At 43.1% G+C, this 18,526-nt stretch overlaps 2 protein-coding genes across 5 annotated transcripts in view; one reads left to right on the top strand and one right to left on the bottom strand.

Annotated features, from left to right (window-relative positions):
* Positions 1-18,526, top strand: part of LOC307227059 (cryptic protein-like) — a 384,101-nt gene that overhangs the window by 227,262 nt on the left and 138,313 nt on the right. The window lies entirely within an intron of this gene.
* The window catches only part of LRRC2 (leucine rich repeat containing 2), an 81,683-nt gene continuing 78,863 nt past the window's right edge, over positions 15,707-18,526 (bottom strand). For both annotated transcript variants that reach the window (XM_079996132.1, XM_079996131.1), the window contains exon 9: positions 15,707-17,415. In XM_079996132.1, the coding sequence (XP_079852258.1) occupies positions 17,366-17,415 (50 nt within the window). In that variant the 3' untranslated portion in view covers positions 15,707-17,365. The remainder of the gene's footprint in view (positions 17,416-18,526) is intronic.

The following is an 18,526-nucleotide window of genomic DNA, read 5'->3' as shown; positions in this document are numbered from 1 at the left end:
TGCTGACTTGTGATGCTCGCACCATAAAACAATGAGATGAGACAATGTAATTAAGTGGATGTGCTGCATTCTGCTAACATGTCTACATTTGGTATCTTAGGAGAGGGGGAAGTTGTCCTCTTATGGGAATCATTCATTTTCAAAACTCAATTAACAGCAACGAACCCAAAGTATCACCAGGGGCAGAGGCACAGGGAGATGACATTTAATTCATTATTTTCTGTACCATGGGATTTACAGTGCAATTCTATAATCATAGAATCAATGAATTATCTAGTCCAACCACCTGCAGTGCAGGAACTTTTTGTCCACCGTGGGGCTCGAATGAACAACCCTGAGATTAAGAGTCTCATGCTTTTCCAACTGAGCTATTTATGTCTACTTAGAAGTGAGGATGGGATTATAGGTTTACCCTGAAATCCTATGGTATCTCAGAGGGCATCTCCAGGGTCTATACGAAGCATTGGATCACCCTCTCCTAGGGTGGAGAGAGAGAGGTTTAGCATCAGATTCTCCTGTCCACGATTGTGGAAACTTCTTCAGCCAATTGCACCATCATAAATACCTCCCTGCTAGAATCCTTGGGGGTTCCTATAGCCTGGCGTCCAAACAACTCGCTTATCAATCACAGTTGTGACTTCACTCATTGACTATAAGAACTTACAAGTGGGAGTGGCCAGACTGGCTCATTTAACAGAAATTGCTTAAGGATGGCACCTTCACATTATGTTTCATAGCTTTCTTTCTCGAAGGTCTAGAGACTCACTTGTAAAATGTAAGTTCAGAGACTGGCCCTGTTAATGGGTGTCAATGAAGGCCTTCACAGGCCAAGTGGACCATCCTCCACTGACTTTAATTGGGGAGTAGGAGAAACAACAACATTTTATTTGTACCCTGGCCAGAGCTGGGCTCAGAGCAGCTAACATCATATAAATAATACTATATGCATAAAACCAAGCAATCAATCGATTAAAATGCATCCCAAAATTAATTCAAATAAATTAAAACTGAAGTTAAAACTGAACAAATGATAATTCTCAGGTTAAAATTGAAAGCGGTTAATGCTCATCAGGACCAAATGAATATTGAAAACAATGCAACACACAAAAATGCTAGAATTTGACAATGCGTTGTTTGTTGTCATTTTTTCAAAGGTATCCCCCTCAGTTAATGGGAGGTCGGCCGAATTCTGTGTATACTGGACATATCTATTAATCAGCCACTGCATTCAGTGCTCCATCTTTACAGTCACCTAACGTAGATTTGAGTCTCCTAGTCTTGCATATGCTGAAATTCAATACCCATTTTATGATCCATGACACTCATTTAAATTTCTTAATGCAGTGAACTAGCAGCAAAACTAAAAAAAAAAAATCCCCTGTGGAACACAAAGTGTTTTCCAGTTGAAAACCTTGCCTCATTAGGCCACGCACATCACAAGTCGGAGAAAGGTGTCTTCTCTCTTCTGCTCACCAATCTCATTAGTTTTCAGCGGTTGTTAGCCTTCTTCCAACTTCTGCAAGGGGGGGTCCAGATGCTTTTGCAACTGGAAAGTCGAGGAACAGTAATGATGTTCTGAAAACAAATAACTAAATGTGAATCTTGGGCCTCTTTGCCCTCTGCAAGAAAAAAAGAACCAAATTATTACTTGCATAGTAGCCTTTATGCGCATGGTGCTTTACAAAGAATGAGAGCTTACAGAAAATGATTGTAAAGGGGTTGCAATCTAAAAGAAAAAAACAAAGAGGACAAGAAAAGGAAATGGAGGTAGGAACAGGGATAAGAGAGAATTTGATCTGGTTTGCTTTGAAAGGCAAACCTTCCCAGTTTCCACAAAACATCCTTCTGATTTCTCCAAATGTCTCCAAATTTTGCAATGCAATTCTCCAGACAGGTAATGTGCACACAAATTTGCACACTAGGGTAAAGTGTGCATGCAAATAAATTTATTATTGAACATAGTAAGCAAGAATACAAAATGGCAATTGCATTGCATAAATGTGTCTGTTTGGCAAAACTGCATGCAAACGTGCACATTGGGATAAATTTGCTGATGAATTTTCAGAATGACTTTTTTAAAGACTGATGTGGAAATGTGGAGAATGGAACTTCAAATTGGAAAAATGAGAGAAATTGAAATTAATAGATTTGCCCATCCATACACAGGTAAGGTATTGATTCATTATTCCCCCATGATAACTGCCTCCAAATTTTAGAAATTAAGAAGGCCAGGCAAAATTGGTTGCCAAGATAGGAACTTACAGTTAGAAAAAATCTCCTGAACAGTTTGGTTTACCTCTGCCTTCTTGAGTTGAAAATCCTGGTTCACTTTTGCTCCAGTTTCTCCTGCAGAGATTGCTTTTCTTTCTTTATCCTAACCATGTTCTTGTTACATTGTCACTACATTTGTTTAAAAAATCTCCATTTTCTTATACTCTCTCTACACCTTTTTAAATAATGGCATTAAACTAGTTAAAAATAAAGAAATGCATATGTATATATACAGTTAAGAACATAGAAAATTGCACAGAGGGCATGTAGGGAAAGGGGAGGCTGCCGGCAAAACCGCACTGCTCCCCCACTCACTAGGGCGCCCCTGAGAGGCTGGCGCCCTCGTGCAATGCACCACTAAGCCATATGGGAAAGACGGCTCTGTTTCCAGGTCATGTGGCCAGCATGACTAAACTGCTTCTGGCGCAACAGGACAGCATGATGGAAGCCAGAGCACATGGCAATGCCATTTACCTTCCTGCCACAGCGGTGTCTATCTACTTGAGCTGGTATGTTTTCAAACTGCTATGTCTAGGTCCATAAATAGGAACACTCTAGAGGTCCCAGGCCCTAAGGAAGTCAGATTAGCCTCAACCAGGGCCAGGGCCTTTTCAAAACTGGCTCCAGCCTGGTGGAATGCGCTGTCTCATGAGACCAGGGTCCTGCGGGATTTGATTTCTTTCTGCAGCGCCTGTAAGACCCTGTAAGAGTTGTTCCACCTGGCCTTTGGCTTGGAATCAGCCTGGTCCCCTCCCCCTCTTTCCTTCTGTGATGGGACCCCTATTTGGGACTTCCCTGGCTTTCTTCTGGCCCATGTAGGATCAGTCTGGATAGTTGGCCTTGGTGAAGATTTGACGTTTTCTCCCCCCAAACAGTTTTTGATCTGGGCTTTCACTGAAATGAGGTTGCATTTTAAGATGTATTTTAATCCTGCTTTTAAGTTGTATTTTAATCAATTGTTTTTATACTTGATGTTAGCGGTCCAGAGCCGCCTTATTATTATTATTATTATTATTATTATTATTATTATTACAGTGGAATCTCGGGTTACATACGCTTCAGGTTACAGACTCCACTAACCCAGAAATAGTACCTCGGGTTAAGAACTTTGCTTCAGGATGAGAACAGAAATCATGCTCCGGCTGTGCAGCGGCAGCAGGAGACCCTATTAGCTAGAGTGGTGCTTCAGGTTAAGAACAGTTTCAGGTTAAGAACGGACCTCTGGAACAAATTAAGTCTTAACCTGAGGTACCACTGTATTATGTTGGCAGGAGCTGGGACAAAGTAATGGGAGCTCACCCCGTCGTACAGATTCGAACTGCCGACCTTACGATTGGCGAGACCAAGAGACCACAACACCACCACAGAGGTAGTATCATCAAACCAAGGCCCTTACCTGGACTCCTTTACAAATATAACCCAGTCGAAAATAATTTCCTCTCAGTTAGTCATCTCACTAAGCAAAAAGCTAGGCTGTCACTAAGAGCAGGGATGTGGAACCTGTTTCTGGACCACATGAGATGATAGGAACTATGGTCCAGAAACATCCAGAAGGCCACATGGAGCAAATGAATTCGCAAGTCAGTTGTAGCTAATGACCATTTTATGCTGATCTCTCTGTTAATAGAAGAGCAGAATGCAAGAGGCAAATTGCCATTTCAAAGCCACTTGGACTCGCCTCGGAAGTAATAATGCCTACTGTGTCTTTTGTGCAAGTTGTTAGAAGAGAAGTGAAACTGAGGGACAACGCACAGCCCTGGAAACATGCCGTTAGAGCCCCAATGTTAATGGAGACACGAAGAGCGGGCTGGAGGTTAGAGAAAATTACCCACAGCAGTTTGTAAAGCAGTAGGGGAAAACTAACACCGCAAAATTGCACCAAGCATGATTTACTCTATCCCAGCAAGTCTTCTATTGTTCTTGTCTTTACAATATTAGAAAATATGCCATTTTTCTTTTTCTAAAAGGGCCACCTATGGTGTTAATGAGTTCATTTCAAAGTACATTCTGCTACACAAACATTTAAAAAGCACAAGCAAGAACAAACAGCAACAGTAGATTTCTCACATTTACTTTTCTTATGTGCTTTGGGTTGAAATACCTCTTGGAAGAAGAAACGGCTTATGTTACCATGAATAAACTCCTCTTACTAATTGCAAACAAGACACTCTCTTAGGTCAATTAAAAATTAAACTAATTGGAATAGCTGAAGAAGATTTTATCTCATTACTATGCAGGCCATATTGCAGTCCACTATAGGGACTCCTTAATGGCATTTTAGGAAGGAGATGAAAAACCAGATGAAAGAGATCAGATGCCTTTATTGGCTCGGCTAACATAAAGTGATAAAAATGAATCATTCTGACAGTGGAAGAATAAAGTTTGGTCTTTTCCCTCACTCCCACCTGCCTTGATTACTCACCTTCCTTCTTCTAATAGGCTCACTTTAATGTTTAAACCGTATGCTTTTCTGGGTATATTTTACACATCAATATTTCTCCTCATTAGAACCGCAGAACTGCCTCCAGTTTTGTGAATGGTTCCACCCCCATTGTTCAAATGGAAACTTAACACACCTTCAACTTTTTCAAAATGTGGATTGAAACAGGACATGGGGATCTAGTGCATGATGCTGACTTTATTCAAAATGGGCAAGCCCAGTGGAAATAGCTCCTAAAGATCTTAATTAATTCCTTAGATTTATTTTGCATATTTTTTTTACACTGAATGCATTGCAAGAATGATTATTCTAAGTTTTGGTCACTGCATTCATAATTTTGTAACTTCCAAAGTGACTCTCCAAAGTCTCCAATTTTTAATTGTTTTCACTGCAACAGTGCATTCGTTCTCTCTCTCTCTCTCTCTCTCTCTCTCTCTCTCTCTCTTTAATTTTGAAATACCTCTTCAGTTCCAGCAAGTTTAGCTTGTAGCTGCCTGATACAGGTACCTTTTCAATTGTGATTTTGTAGTGAGGTCTGTGGGGCCCTCACTGTGAAGTTTAAAGCCTGGAAACAATTGCTTTTTAAAAAAAAAAAATACATTTTTATTGATTTTAACATACAAATTATAGAACATATCACACAAATTATTACAAATACAATCTTATTAGACTTCCATCAGCACCTCTGATGATCTTCCATCTTAAACCCTTCTTATGCATTACTTAATTTTGTATTGTCTTTACCTTTCATAACCTATCCTCTCCCCTTCAACTTTTTAACAATACTTCCCATAATACTCCTCACAGAACTTCTTGCAAACCTACAAGCCTGGAAACAATTGCATGTTGGCTACAGTGGTACCTCAGGTTAAGTACTTAATTCGTTCCGAGGTCCGTACTTAACCTGAAACTGTTCTTAACCTGAAGCAGCACTTAACCTGAAGCAGCTAATGGGGACTCCCACTGCTGCCGCGCTGCCAGAGCACAATTTCTGTTCTCATCCTGAAGCAAAGTTCTTAACCTGAAGCACTATTTCTGGGTTAGCGGAGTTTGTAACCTGAAGCGTATGTAACCTGAAGCGTATGTAACCCAAGGTACCACTGTATATTGCAACAGAAACATAGTGTTTGGGTGTCTACTTTGGGATTACCTTGGGCCACCATACGTCTGGGTTTTCCTGGACATATCCGGGACTGGGCCCTCTGTAATTGCATTGGGGGGGCTGGATTTCCAGTAAGCGGTAAAATGTCCAGGAAATCCCAGACGTATGGCAACCCAGTGCAGCCTCCCCAATAGCTTCAGTCACAGATACAGCAGCAACAGGAAGGCAGAAAAGGAAGAAAATGCCTAAGTGAGTAGGATTGGGGGGGGGGGGCTCGGCCCAGTATACCTGAAGGAGTGTCTCCACCCCCATCGTTCAGCCCGGACACTGAGGTCCAGCTCCGAGGGCCTTCTGGCGGTTCCCTCACTGCAAGAAGCGATGTTACAGGGAACCAGGCAGAGGGCCTTCTCGGTAGTGGTGCCCGCCCTGTGGAACGCCCTCCCCTCAGATGTTGAGGAAATAAACAACTATCTGACTTTCAGAACACATCTGAAGGCAGCCCTGTCTAGTGAAGTTTTAATGTTTGATATTTTATCACATTATTATTATTATTATTATTATTATTATTATTATTATTCTGTTGGGAGCCACCCAGAGTGTCTGGAGAAACCCAGCCAGATGGGTGGGGTATAAATAAATTATTATTATTATTATTATTATTATTATTATTATTACTAAATAACTAGAGCCTGGCTGGGCAGGCGCCCTCCACTTCCATCGGGGCAGGTGGGGCAACTCATCGAGGGGACCCATGCCTCCTACCCGGGAGCCAGTGTGGTGTAGTGGTTAAGAGCGGTGGACTCATAATCTGGTGAACCGGGTTCGCTTCCCCGCTCCTCCACATGCAGCTGCTGGGTGACCTTGGGCTAATCACACTTCTCTAAAGTCTCTCAGCCCCACTCACCTCACAGAGTGTTTGTTGTGGGGGAGGAAGGGAAAGGAGAATGTTAGCCGCTTTGAGACTCCTTAGGGTAGTGATAAAGCGGGATATCAAATCCAAACTCTTCTTCTTCTCTTGCCATTGCCGAGCACTAGAGGTGGACAGGGCTGCAGCGCCATGCTCTACTTTGCCCTATTATAAGAATATTAAGGTTTTATATATATATATATATATTCATAACTGTATATAATAAACCACATGTCTGAAACCCCACAGATTAGGTCCTGAACAAATTGACCTCCAATATTTCTCTGCAAGGTCAAAGTGGGAAACCTCCCCATTGTCTCACAAATCCTGTCTTAAGGGCATATTCAAGATATGAACAGGGTGTGAGCCTGTGACCTGTGACCTAGATTCAGGAATTAAAAGGTAAAGGTAAAGGTACCCCTGCCCGTACGGGCCAGTCTTGACAGACTCTGGGGTTGTGCGCCCATCTCACTTAAGAGGCCAGGGGCCAGCGCTGTCCGGAGACACTTCCGGGTCACGTGGCCAGCGTGACATCGCTGCTCTGGCCAGAGCCAGAGCCAGAGCCAGAGCCGCACACGGAAACGCCGTTTACCTTCCCGCTGGTAAGCGGTCCCTATTTATCTACTTGCACCCGGAGGTGCTTTCGAACTGCTAGGTTGGCAGGCGCTGGGACCGAGCAGCGGGAGCGCACCCCGCCGCAGGGATTCGAACCGCCGACCTTTCGATCGGCAAGCCCTAGGCGCTGAGGCTTTAACCCACAGCGCCACCTGCGTCCCTGATTCAGGAATTAAGTAGTTATAATAACAAAAGAGTGGCCAAAACCCAGATAATGCAATCAGGTAACTTGCCAGACAGGAGATAAACAACGCACTCAGATTTCTGTTGTAGACCGCATTTTCTGTGATGTAGGTATGATGTATCTGGGGGTGGTCTTGGGCTACACCCCTTCTGCAATGTATGTATGATGTATCTGGGGGTGGTCTTTGACTCCAGGGCGGGCAATTTAAAATGTCTATATAAGTGTGGACACACCTTTGTTCTGGGTCCTCCTCCAATCTCCTGTGTGTGGGGGAGCACCCTGTTGCAACAGTTAATAAAGATCAGGCTTACTAGCTGCTTTGCTTCTCAATATTCTCTGGTTGGTCTCTGTTATTTTCTCCTACCGATAGAGAACCTACAAAAAGACTCTATATGGGCTCTTGGGTACCCCATAAGGGGAAATGAGCAGGGGGGGTTATTTATAACAGCCCACTGAGCCGGGGTTGATGGGCCTTTCTTTCCTGCTGCCTCACTAGCCCAGGACAGCCTCGCCCTGGAAGGCAGCCCGAGGGACCCTTCGAACCTCCCTGCGGGGCAGCCGAGAGCATCCCTTTCGCTCCAAAGTATGTCTGGACAGAGAAGTTGTAGCACCTGCTGCACGCCAGACTCAGCCGTGCGCTCAGCAGGAAATGCTCTGGGGAGGAGCACTTAAATGTTAAAAAACATTTTGAAAAATATATTGAATTTTCCATAGCTTATCATCGCCATCTAGTGTGACATTTGTATATTGCACTTTGCAACGCACTTTAAACTTTTTATTTGCAGCTGTATAGCTGAGTCCAGGGACAGCATAATCAGAAGCAGCTGAAACCAGGAAGTAGGCTTATTAAATGTCTTCACCACTTCCAAGCAAAAGGTCCCAAAGTGATTTAACGTCAAGTAAATAATAGAAAAATACAAAAACAGATTAAAACCTTTGGTGCTGCCAAACTGCATAAGAGAACAAAGCTGTCTTTGTTTGCCACGGAAACTTGGTAGGCCTCTCTGGGGACAGCATTTTACAAATTACAATCCATCCATAATATAGCTGTTTGTCATCTCTTGGTCAAAGCAAAGGATGTCTAAGAAATCTTTGAGGTTTCATATCAAAGATAACTCCGATTCTTACCTCCCTTTGATACAATTAGCCTCTTTGAAAGCATCTTCTCTGATCCCCGCAGCTTCTCCTTCAACAGACTCCTGTCCGGCTACAATAAAAACGAAGTCAGCAATCAAACAGGTTTCAATTATGGTAAATTTTCAAATTTGCTTTATAAATGCCAAAGGTAGCTTAGAAAGCTTTCTTCGACACCTCTAATCCCCAAAGCAGGAAGAATTTGTATTCCATCTTGAAATTACTGAGAATACATTTCTTCTGCCAGGTTGACGCCAATTGATTTCTCCCTTTCTCTCTTTCGGGCCTATCTTCTCACCTTGCTCTCCCTTATCCTTTTCCCCGCCTTCTGTAAATGGCTTTTTTTTAATCATAATTTTCTAAGTCTCAGGTTACAAAGAGATTTTTTTTGTAGAGAAAGGCAAACAATACTTTTAGGGAGAAAGAAGCTAATTTCACAGGAGACCAAAGACATATTCCTGTTCCTTTCACAAAGTAATAACAAAAGACTCGTCCCATACCTCCAATTACTATGGTTACAGTCTTAAGCTCACATAATAGAAAGCACCTGTCCACATCATCAGACTGCATGAATGGCAGGAGATTGCACAACACATGACAAGCTATGACATTCGGCACTTTGCTTGGAGCTGCAACTACTGTAGAGGGGCAAGGTCTTTCCAATCAAGTGTCTTTATCTTTGAAACGTACAGTGGTACCTCGGGTTAAGAACTTAATTCGTTCTGGAGGTCTGTTCTGAACCTGAAACTGTTCTTAACCTGCAGCACCACTTTAGCTAATGGGGCCTCCGGCGGCCGCTGCGCCGCCGGAGCACGATTTCTGTTCTCATCCTGAAGCAACGTTCTTAACCCGAGGTAATATTTCTGGGTTAGCAGAGTCTGTAACCTGAAGCATATGTAACCTGAGGTAGCACTGTACAGCCTTCCTTTATATCCGAATCAAGCCATAGGTGTCAAAATTGCATCAGGCTGGTCCAAAACTGGAACATCTGGCTGGCCATTTATGAGTATGGCGACATTTTCCCATCTTCGCCATATCAAGCAGTTGGTCCCTTCCCTTTCCCATCCCGACCTGGCCACAGTGATCCATGAGACGGTCACCTCCAGGCTTGACTACTGTAACTTGCTCTACTCAGGGCTGCCCTTGAAACCATCCCAGAAACTCCAGCGGATGCAGAATGTTGCAGCAAGGCTCCTCACGGGCTCCTTGCCATGGGAGCATATCACCCAGTGCTCTACCAGCTGACCCCTGAATTTTTTAATTGTATTGATATTGATGCTGCATTTTATGTTGTATTTTATGCTGTTTTATGCTGTTTTTAAGTTGCATTTTAATCTATGTTTTATATTTGCTGTTAGCCGCCCTGTTTTTAAACTGGGAAGGGCAGGGTATGAATAAAAAATTATTATTATTATTATTATTATTATTAAATAAATGAGCTTGAAACTCAATAAATGACTTGTTTAAAATTTTATCGGCACTTCCCGATCTTATCTCTGCAGAAATGATTTTAAAAAGACATTGCCAGTGACTTGTTTTCTTTTTTTTCTAAGAGATGCTTCTCTAAATAGTCAGTGGATTTCAGATGAAAAGGTTAAAACAAAAGTAAACAGATTTCAAGGGGGGAAGCTAAAAATTATTTTTTAAAAATTATTAACCTAGATTTTCAAGCTAAAAATTCTGCAAGTGATCCTTGCTGACTCTTCAGACATCAAAAGAAAAGTACTGTGCAGGAACATTGCTGTGGCAGGACATAACTTTTTGAATGTGACCCTTGTGAATAGCCCACAGAGATGAAAGGAAGCTGTACAATAGAAATGCTTGATGGACTGCATCCCTGGAGTGGATTCATGCAGAATATCAATGGTGTTGTTTTCACTTCTGGAAGTCATTCCAGCATGGGAGCAGCCAAGATTGTAAGCAAGGAAGTTAATGGTCTCAGCTACAGGAACTTCCAATATCTTTGGGGTTTCTGAACTGTTTAATGTTACAGGATCTGCCACAGTTCCTGGTTCACACTTGCAAGCAAGCAAGCAACTGCCAACAAGAATGGGGTTCATAGTCCACAACATCTTGAGGGTACCATGTTGGTTATCTTTGCATACTTAGTGGAAATTCACTGGGACTTCCCTTTGGGTAGATGTGCCTGGATTACAGTGTTACTCAACTTTGAAAGAATGCTTCCAGGGGCACCTCTAGATTGTTAGACTGTACATACCAGAACTTGAGGCTCGAGCATTTAAAGTGGATTAAAGGGCTCTGTTTACCTATAAAGGGCTCTGTTGCCCTAGCACAACAAACAGACTTTTTGCAGTTCGGAAAGTGTTGGGGAAATGCTCTCAAAAGTGTGGGAGGCACAAGTTATTAATGGGAAGACAGGCAAGCACCCCACAAGCAAATCAGAACTGATGCAGGGAGAATGCTTATTGTCAATGTCAACCACCCCATAAGCAAATCAGGTAAAGGTAAGGGTAGCCCTGACCATTAGGTCCAGTCGCAGACAACTCTGGGGTTGCAGCGCTCATCTCGCTTTATAGGCTGAGGAGCCGGCGTTTGTCATGTGGCCAGCATGACTAAGCCGCTTCTGGCGAACCAGAGCAGTGCACGGAAATGCCGTTTACCTTCCCGCTGGAGTGGTACCTATTTATCTACTTGCACTGTGACGTGCTTTCGAACTGCTAGGTGGGCAGGAGCTGGGACAGAGCAACGGGAGCTCGCCCCGTCGCAGGGATTCGAACCGCCGACCTTCTGATCGGCAAGCGCAAGAGGCTCAGTGGTTTAGACAACAGCGCCACCTGCAAATCAGAATGAATCCTAAATAAAGGCCAGATATCATCTTACCGACATGTAAGCTTTGTGCCAGCAAATCAGAAGGAATGCTTGATAAATAGGTCATCTAGGGGGGACCCAGGTTAGAATTGCCAAGTGGCTTATTTATTTATTTATTTATTGGAACACAAAGGAAAGAGCCTGACATGACTTTCATCTGACTGGAAACTGCAAGAGAATGCAAGAATAATGGGTCTGCATCATCTGTAACTCGCACAACAAGGTCCTGTCAGAATAGGAGCAGAAATGTATTAACATTCTTCGACAATAACAGTACGCCAAGGAGTGTAAGGAACATAGATGTATGATAATTGCCCCAAGGCAATTAGTGCTTCAAGAGAGAAATTAATTACTACAGACACCAAAAACAAGGAAGCCAAAAGGTACTTCCAGAACTCAATTATACAGATTTTCTTTCTAAACAAAGCATGATAAAGATTGTTACTTCCTCCAAGTGTAGTCAGCTGTAACTACAGCAATTAAATTATAAATGATCTGTCTGACCCATGTACCCATTTTTAAATGTCTCAGGATAATCCATAAAATGTAAGAAATAAAGCCAGCACTAAATAATAGGTAGGCTTTTATACATCCAGGCGCAGCACAGTCTAGATCTAATGTGACCTCTGAATGGCCAGGTCAGCCAAAAAAAAAAAAGCTTCAATGAGCACTTAATCTTACCCAGCGAAACAAGCTCAATGTAAAACCCAAGGCAAGAGGAGAGCAATAGATAATGAACTTCACTTACTAAGATAATGAGCTCTGTTTTCTAAAGGGATAATGAATGGAGTTAACAGCTTGGTAGCCAAGGTAGTACACACAAGATCAGGGGTCAGCAACCTTTTTCAGCCATGGGCCGGTCCACCGTCTCTCAGACCATGTGGGGGGCCGGACTATATTTTGAAGGGGGGAAATGAACGAATTCCTATGGCCCACAAATAACCCAGAGATGCATTTTAAATAAAAGGACACATTCTACTCATGTAAAAACACGCTGATTCCCAGACCATCCATAGGCCGGATTGAGAAGGCGATTGGGCCGCGCCCGGCCCACGAGCCTTAGGTTGCCTACCCCTCTACAAAATGCTGGTGGACCACAATTCCCTTCAGCCCCAGGCAGAATGTCCCTTGACCAGGGATGAGAGTTGTAGTCCTAAATCAGGCATGTCCAAAGTCCATTTCGGGGAGTCAATTTAATCCGGCCCCCATGGCAGTATATGTCCTGGGGCAAAACCCTTTAAAAAGATTGCAACTTCAATCCTAAAAGAAGCTCAACAACTTTGGTCGGCCCTCATGCATGTTCACTTCATCAAATCTGGCCCTCTTTGAAAAAAGTTTGGGCACCCCTGTCCTAAATCATATGGAAGGCACCATAATCACTACCAGTCCAATAACTTTTTTTTTCTTTGAATGCCTGGTGAATACTCTTTTGCCATAACACAAAACTGCCCTTAATTTCCAAAGCCATTTCCATGGCTATATTGCTTCACCAGATATGGGATAGTGACTTGGACAACATACTCCCTGACTGTGTGGAGATTTTAGGTGCAAGCAGAAGGCCTGGACGGGGCTTAGATCTTTTTCTCATCCCTGCAGTACAACTCTCTGCACCTCTTCTTCCAATCCACCCATTTCCTCCACGTCCTGCATGAATCACTTCTGCCTCTCAGCTCCAATACAATCTTTCTCCTTGCTCCACTGGGACTGATCAAGTTGTGGTCCACATCTGGAAGGCACTGCATTGCCTACCTCTGTTTAATATGATTAAGTTGTGGAAAGGTTTTAATTAAGGGTGATTGCTCGTGTGTGTGTGTGTGTGAGAACAACCCAGTAGCCCCCAGGAAACTTGAATGTTGGGGTGTAAATTCAATAAGTATAAATATATAAATGAAGGTGGAAGAAAAAACAGCTGGAGTTTATGGAACATATGCCAATCAAAGTTCTACTGTTTCAGGTGCTGGAAGTAAAATTATTCCCTCGCCGTACTCTAATTCCTCTTGGGTGCTTTGTAGTAACAATTAAATTCTTGCAACTGAAACTGATTTCATCTTTCCATGGCCTCTTGGTGCATGCAACCTGTACCAGAGGGCTGTTCATAGCAAATCACGTTATATGAAATGCTGTCAGCACATATGATAAATGGACGCTTTTCTTTTTTCCTGAAGTGAAAAGTTCTCAAGTTCCAGATGGTGTTTAAATGTCACTGGTCAAGAGGAAAGGAAAGATAATTGTGTTTTCTTTTTCAGCATTCTTGGTATGTGACTAACCAAGACTTACTAACTTTGTTATTTACCCCTCAAGAATGCTGATTTATTGGTGACTACATTCTTGCTTGCTTGCAAATCCTGAAGGCACAATCCAGGCAAAATTAAGCTCTCTTAAGTACCACTAATTTCAGTCACCACCATTTCAAGAGGGGCTTGAAATTTCAAGACAAAGGAGATGGTGTTGGACTTTCGGAGGAAGAGAAAACTAGCCCCGCTGTACATCAGGGAGGGCTGTGTGGAGAGAGTCTCTTCCTTTAAATTCCTAGGAGTTTATCTCAGTGAAGACCTTACTTGGAAAATAAATACAACCCGGGTGGTTAAGAAAGCCCAACAGAGACTCCATCTCCTCAGAGTATTGTGGAAGAACAATGTCAATCAACATTTGATGATCTCCTTTTACCAGTCCACAATAGAAAGTGTCCTTTCATACTGCATCATGGTGTGATACGCTGGTTTGACATCATCTGATAGGAAGTGCCTACAGAGGGTGGTGAATACAGCACATTATGGGCTGCCCTGTGAATCCGCTGGATGAAATAGTGGAAGTACGTTGCCTCAGGAGAGTGAGGAAAATTCTCAGGGATGATCCACACCCTGGCCGGCACTTTTTTGATCTCCTGCCCTTGGGCAGAAGATATAGAAGCGTGATTAGTCGCACCAACAGGGGAAAAGAATAGCTTCTATCTGTGGGCTTTTAGACTGCTGAATGAAAAGATAACAACAGGGCAACTGACTTTCAGGTTTGGTTGGGTGTGCGTCAGTAAACGAGGGGAATAAAGACTAAGAGAGCTGAGTGGGGGGTGCTCGTGTAATCTCACTGTATACAAGTTGTACAAGTGAAAATAAAGTATTTCAATTTCAATTGTCTCCCACAGCAGTGCAGCCATGGAGTCAAGGCATCTCTCCCCCCCCAGTCTCCAGCCAGTCTGCCCAAGATGGATCCCAGTTTTCCTTCCTTCTCCTCCTTCCCAGAACACCTTGCTCAAGATTCTCTTTTCCTGTCACCTCACCCTCAGTTGCCCTGGCAACCTACCAAATCCCCTGTCTCTGTTCACACCTCAGGGCAAGTGGGGAGGACAATTCTCTTGCATTGCCAATGGCTCTCAATGGCCCTCTATTGTTTCTTAATGGCCCTAGCTTGGCCAGGTCGGTCTTTTTGCATAGACTAGCTCAGGAATTCAACTGCAGCTTGTATTTCTCTCCCTCCACATCCCAAATAATCAACATCCTACCATTTATTAAGTTCTAGGGCAGGGGTCAGCAAACTTTTTCAGCAGGGGGCCGGTCCACTGTCCCTCAGACCTTGTGGGGGGGCCGGACTATATTTTTTTGGGGGGGAAGAATGAATTCCTATGCCCCAAAAATAACCCAGAGATGCATTTTAAATAAAAGGACACATTCTATTCATGTAAAAACACGCTGATTCCCAGACCGTCCGCGGGCCAGATTTAGAAGGCGATTGGGTCAGATCCAGCCCTGGGCCTTAGTTTGCCTACCCATGTTCTAGGGTTTAGGGGGGGGTCCATCTCCCAAATCTATAACACCAACTTTACCAGCTGGCTCCAGAGTTGACGGGGTCCTTGCCAAAAAAAACCCTCCATGTTCTGGATTTTCCTATTGGCCATGGCTGTTTGGTATGATGAGCCACCACTTAAAATTCCCCACAGTGCTCTTGGTTGTCCTGAATAGCTTGACTCTGGAAATTGTAGGAATTTAAAATGATGTTTACTTATAGCTCAGTGCGATGTTCTGAGGGGAGGCATCAGAATTCCATAGGGGGATATTGCTGCTTGAGGATGATGGGGCGAAACCAGGCCTGTGTTTATAGCATTGCAGCCTTCATTGTACATGACATGGGTATTTGCTATGTTTATATGGTAGTATAAGCTGTCTGTTCAACCTTTTACCTGCCTACATCTGCTGGGTGTCATACAAATGAAACAACTTCACAGCCACACAGGTTATCAGTATGGTTTATTGAACGAATGAAAAAAATAACTATGCAAAACAAAATCATTTTGAAAGTCTACTGTACACATACAAAAAAAAGTTACGACAGACTACAAAACAACTAAACCGTCATAAGAGAAAGTGAACTTATGGCTGTGACACTGAAACAAAATAAAAATATTTTTATAACAGAAAAATACTGCCAGTTCAGGATTAACAATACTAATGAAAAGTGCCTAGTTTTAAAACATTACTCTAGCTTTTTAAAAGCTGAAACGTGTTTCCTGAGCTCTTTTTTCTCTTATAGTTCTAACAAATCTCTCAAACCGTAATAAGCTACTTGTCAGAAGAACTGTCACTGTGTCATAATTTGGGTTGCCAACTTTTCAGCTGGCAGCTATAACTATGTCTTCAGCAGTAGCTTAATACCGGTATACACCTGTTACTGGCAAATGCTGAAGCTGCTTGCAGCAAGAAAAAAATCATTACCAGCTGAATTCTGCATATCAAGTTGCTGTGAAATACACAAGAACAGGCCAGGCTAGCTTTTTTCTACTCAGTTGGCATACTTAGCTATTGCGCTTAATGAAGATTTTGAAAATACAATCAAACGCATTCCCAAATGGCAGTTCCCGTTTGTGCTCTATATCCCAAGCCACCCAACGATGTTTAGGAAGCAGAACTGGATGAGGCAAACTCTTGCTCCAACAATCACAGCAAAAAGGCCCTGTTTCTTTGTTTACTCTGTTCTAATTTACTTTTGCCAGAGCCATGCTCAAGTGCAAATTGCTTTCTTAAACCCTCCTGCATTCAGAAAGGTCTGAAGCTGCTGTGAGAAGACTCGGGAGGGGGGGCGACACCCCAGAACTGTGCACACATCTGGCATATCCGTGCAGAATTCTGCACTGCAGTCTCTATATTTCTGACAGTAATTTCAGCTGTAAAGCAGCATGGGGAAAAGACAGTTCTGAACAGCAGAGTAAACACGTTAACTGCAAGCAATCACCTTTTCTCCAAGGATACAATTACAGGGAAATTGCCATTAGCCAAGGCTCTGTTCAGACAGAAGCTTTCCCTGGTGACTGTCCCACTAAATAGGAAGTGGGAGAAGGCACTTCTAGGAAATGGTAGCAACTGAGCACCACAGTCACTGATTTGATAGTGATGGTGTGCTGATCCCACCCAGCTGGGGGATTGGTATAGTCCTCTTGTGAGCTGTAAGTGTCAGATACACTAGTCCTGGACACCTGGCATTTGCAGCAAACCCTCTGCCTGGAAAACAGCTTTAATTAGGCATTGATTCTTACAGTGCTGCAGTAGACCGGACACATACACAGAAATGGTCAGTACAGAAGGAAAGATCTTAATTCAGATGCCTGTTTTTGGTCTAAAAAAATTACAGTGTCTCACGCATTTTAAAGAATCGACTATTTTCACATAAGGAACATTTTGTAACGGTAGACAGAGTCACATGGTGAGTACAACTACCACATCATAGCCTGGTTATTTGAAGCTAATGCAACAAAACTCCCATAAACACTGATAGCTTTTTCTTCTTCTTCTTCTTAAGAGCTTATATTGGCACTTAATACTAAAGATGTTTTTTCCCATTTGTTATGGCAAAATTAAACCTTTGGGTTCTCTGATGATGTATGAATCCCAGACCTCATATTTGGACACTAAGTGATACTTTTGTAGTGTAGCAAGGAACAGTCTCTGCAAAGAGAAAAAGAGAAGTATACTATATGTTAGTTGTCAATCTCTGAATGCTCGTAGCTTACTTGGTTAGGCAGGTCTTGAAACAATTGCGGGAATAAGCTACACCCTCCACCCAAATCCTCCAAACGTTTTAAATTAATAACTTTTGTTGCAAGGAGTGTTCCCTACACATGGATATACTGTCTCCACTTTGAGGTGTTGTAAATCACTACAATCAAATGGTATATAAATTTTATGAAATGAATAAATACACATAAGCTCCACACAAGATGTCAAACACACAAAGAGAAGCAATCAAGGTGCTCTGCACAGTTCTCTACAATCTATCTGATCACTAGATTCAGTTCTGAGGACCGCCATTTCAGATATATCGTAAGTATAATAATAAAATTGGGGAGGGTTATAATGTCCCTAGAAGACATCCCATATGAGAAAATAATATATTTAAGGATGTGGGGGAAATGTAGTATCCCTATTTTTAAAAAATTCTGAAAGAAAACAACTGATCATGCTATTCAGAGAGAAAAAGAAACAATGATATTAAGTTACAAGAAGTTAGGGGGGAAAGATAATGAAAAAAGCTTAAAACCAGGAGTGGGGAACCTGTAGCTCCCCGAAGTTTGTTGGATTCCAACTCCAGTCAGCCCATAATGTTGGCCAGGGGTAGGCAACCTAAGGCCCATGGGCCACAAGCAGCCCACGGGGGTTGTTTAACCGGCCCACAAGCCGCCCCCAAACCGAGCCGCCCACTCGGTGAGTCCCTGCGCACTGCGCTAAACCTGCGCAGCACGGAGACTCACTTCCATAGTGCCAGAAATGGCGTCTGTGCATGCTCAGAGGCCAAAAATTGCATCTGCACAGATGCAGACGCCAGAAATAGTGTCAAACCACGTTTGCGCAGATGCCGGAAATCGTGGCCAACCCGCGCCATGCAGCCCACAGAGGGATCTCCACTGGAGTGAACCGGCCCAGGCGAGGTAAACCTTGCCGACCCCTCATGCTGGCCGTGCTGACAGGGGCTGGTGAGAGCCAGGAGCCAGTGGCTTCTTCCAGACTGCAGGTTTCCCATCCTTGCTTTCCACCAAAGCTCTACTCGCCCGAAGGAAGT

Source organism: Podarcis cretensis (genome assembly GCF_951804945.1).
Source record: "Podarcis cretensis genome assembly, chromosome: 11".
Taxonomy (NCBI): Eukaryota; Metazoa; Chordata; class Lepidosauria; order Squamata; family Lacertidae; genus Podarcis; species Podarcis cretensis.
Note: the sequence above shows the minus strand (reverse complement) of the source record. Positions and strands in the feature narration are given on the sequence as shown.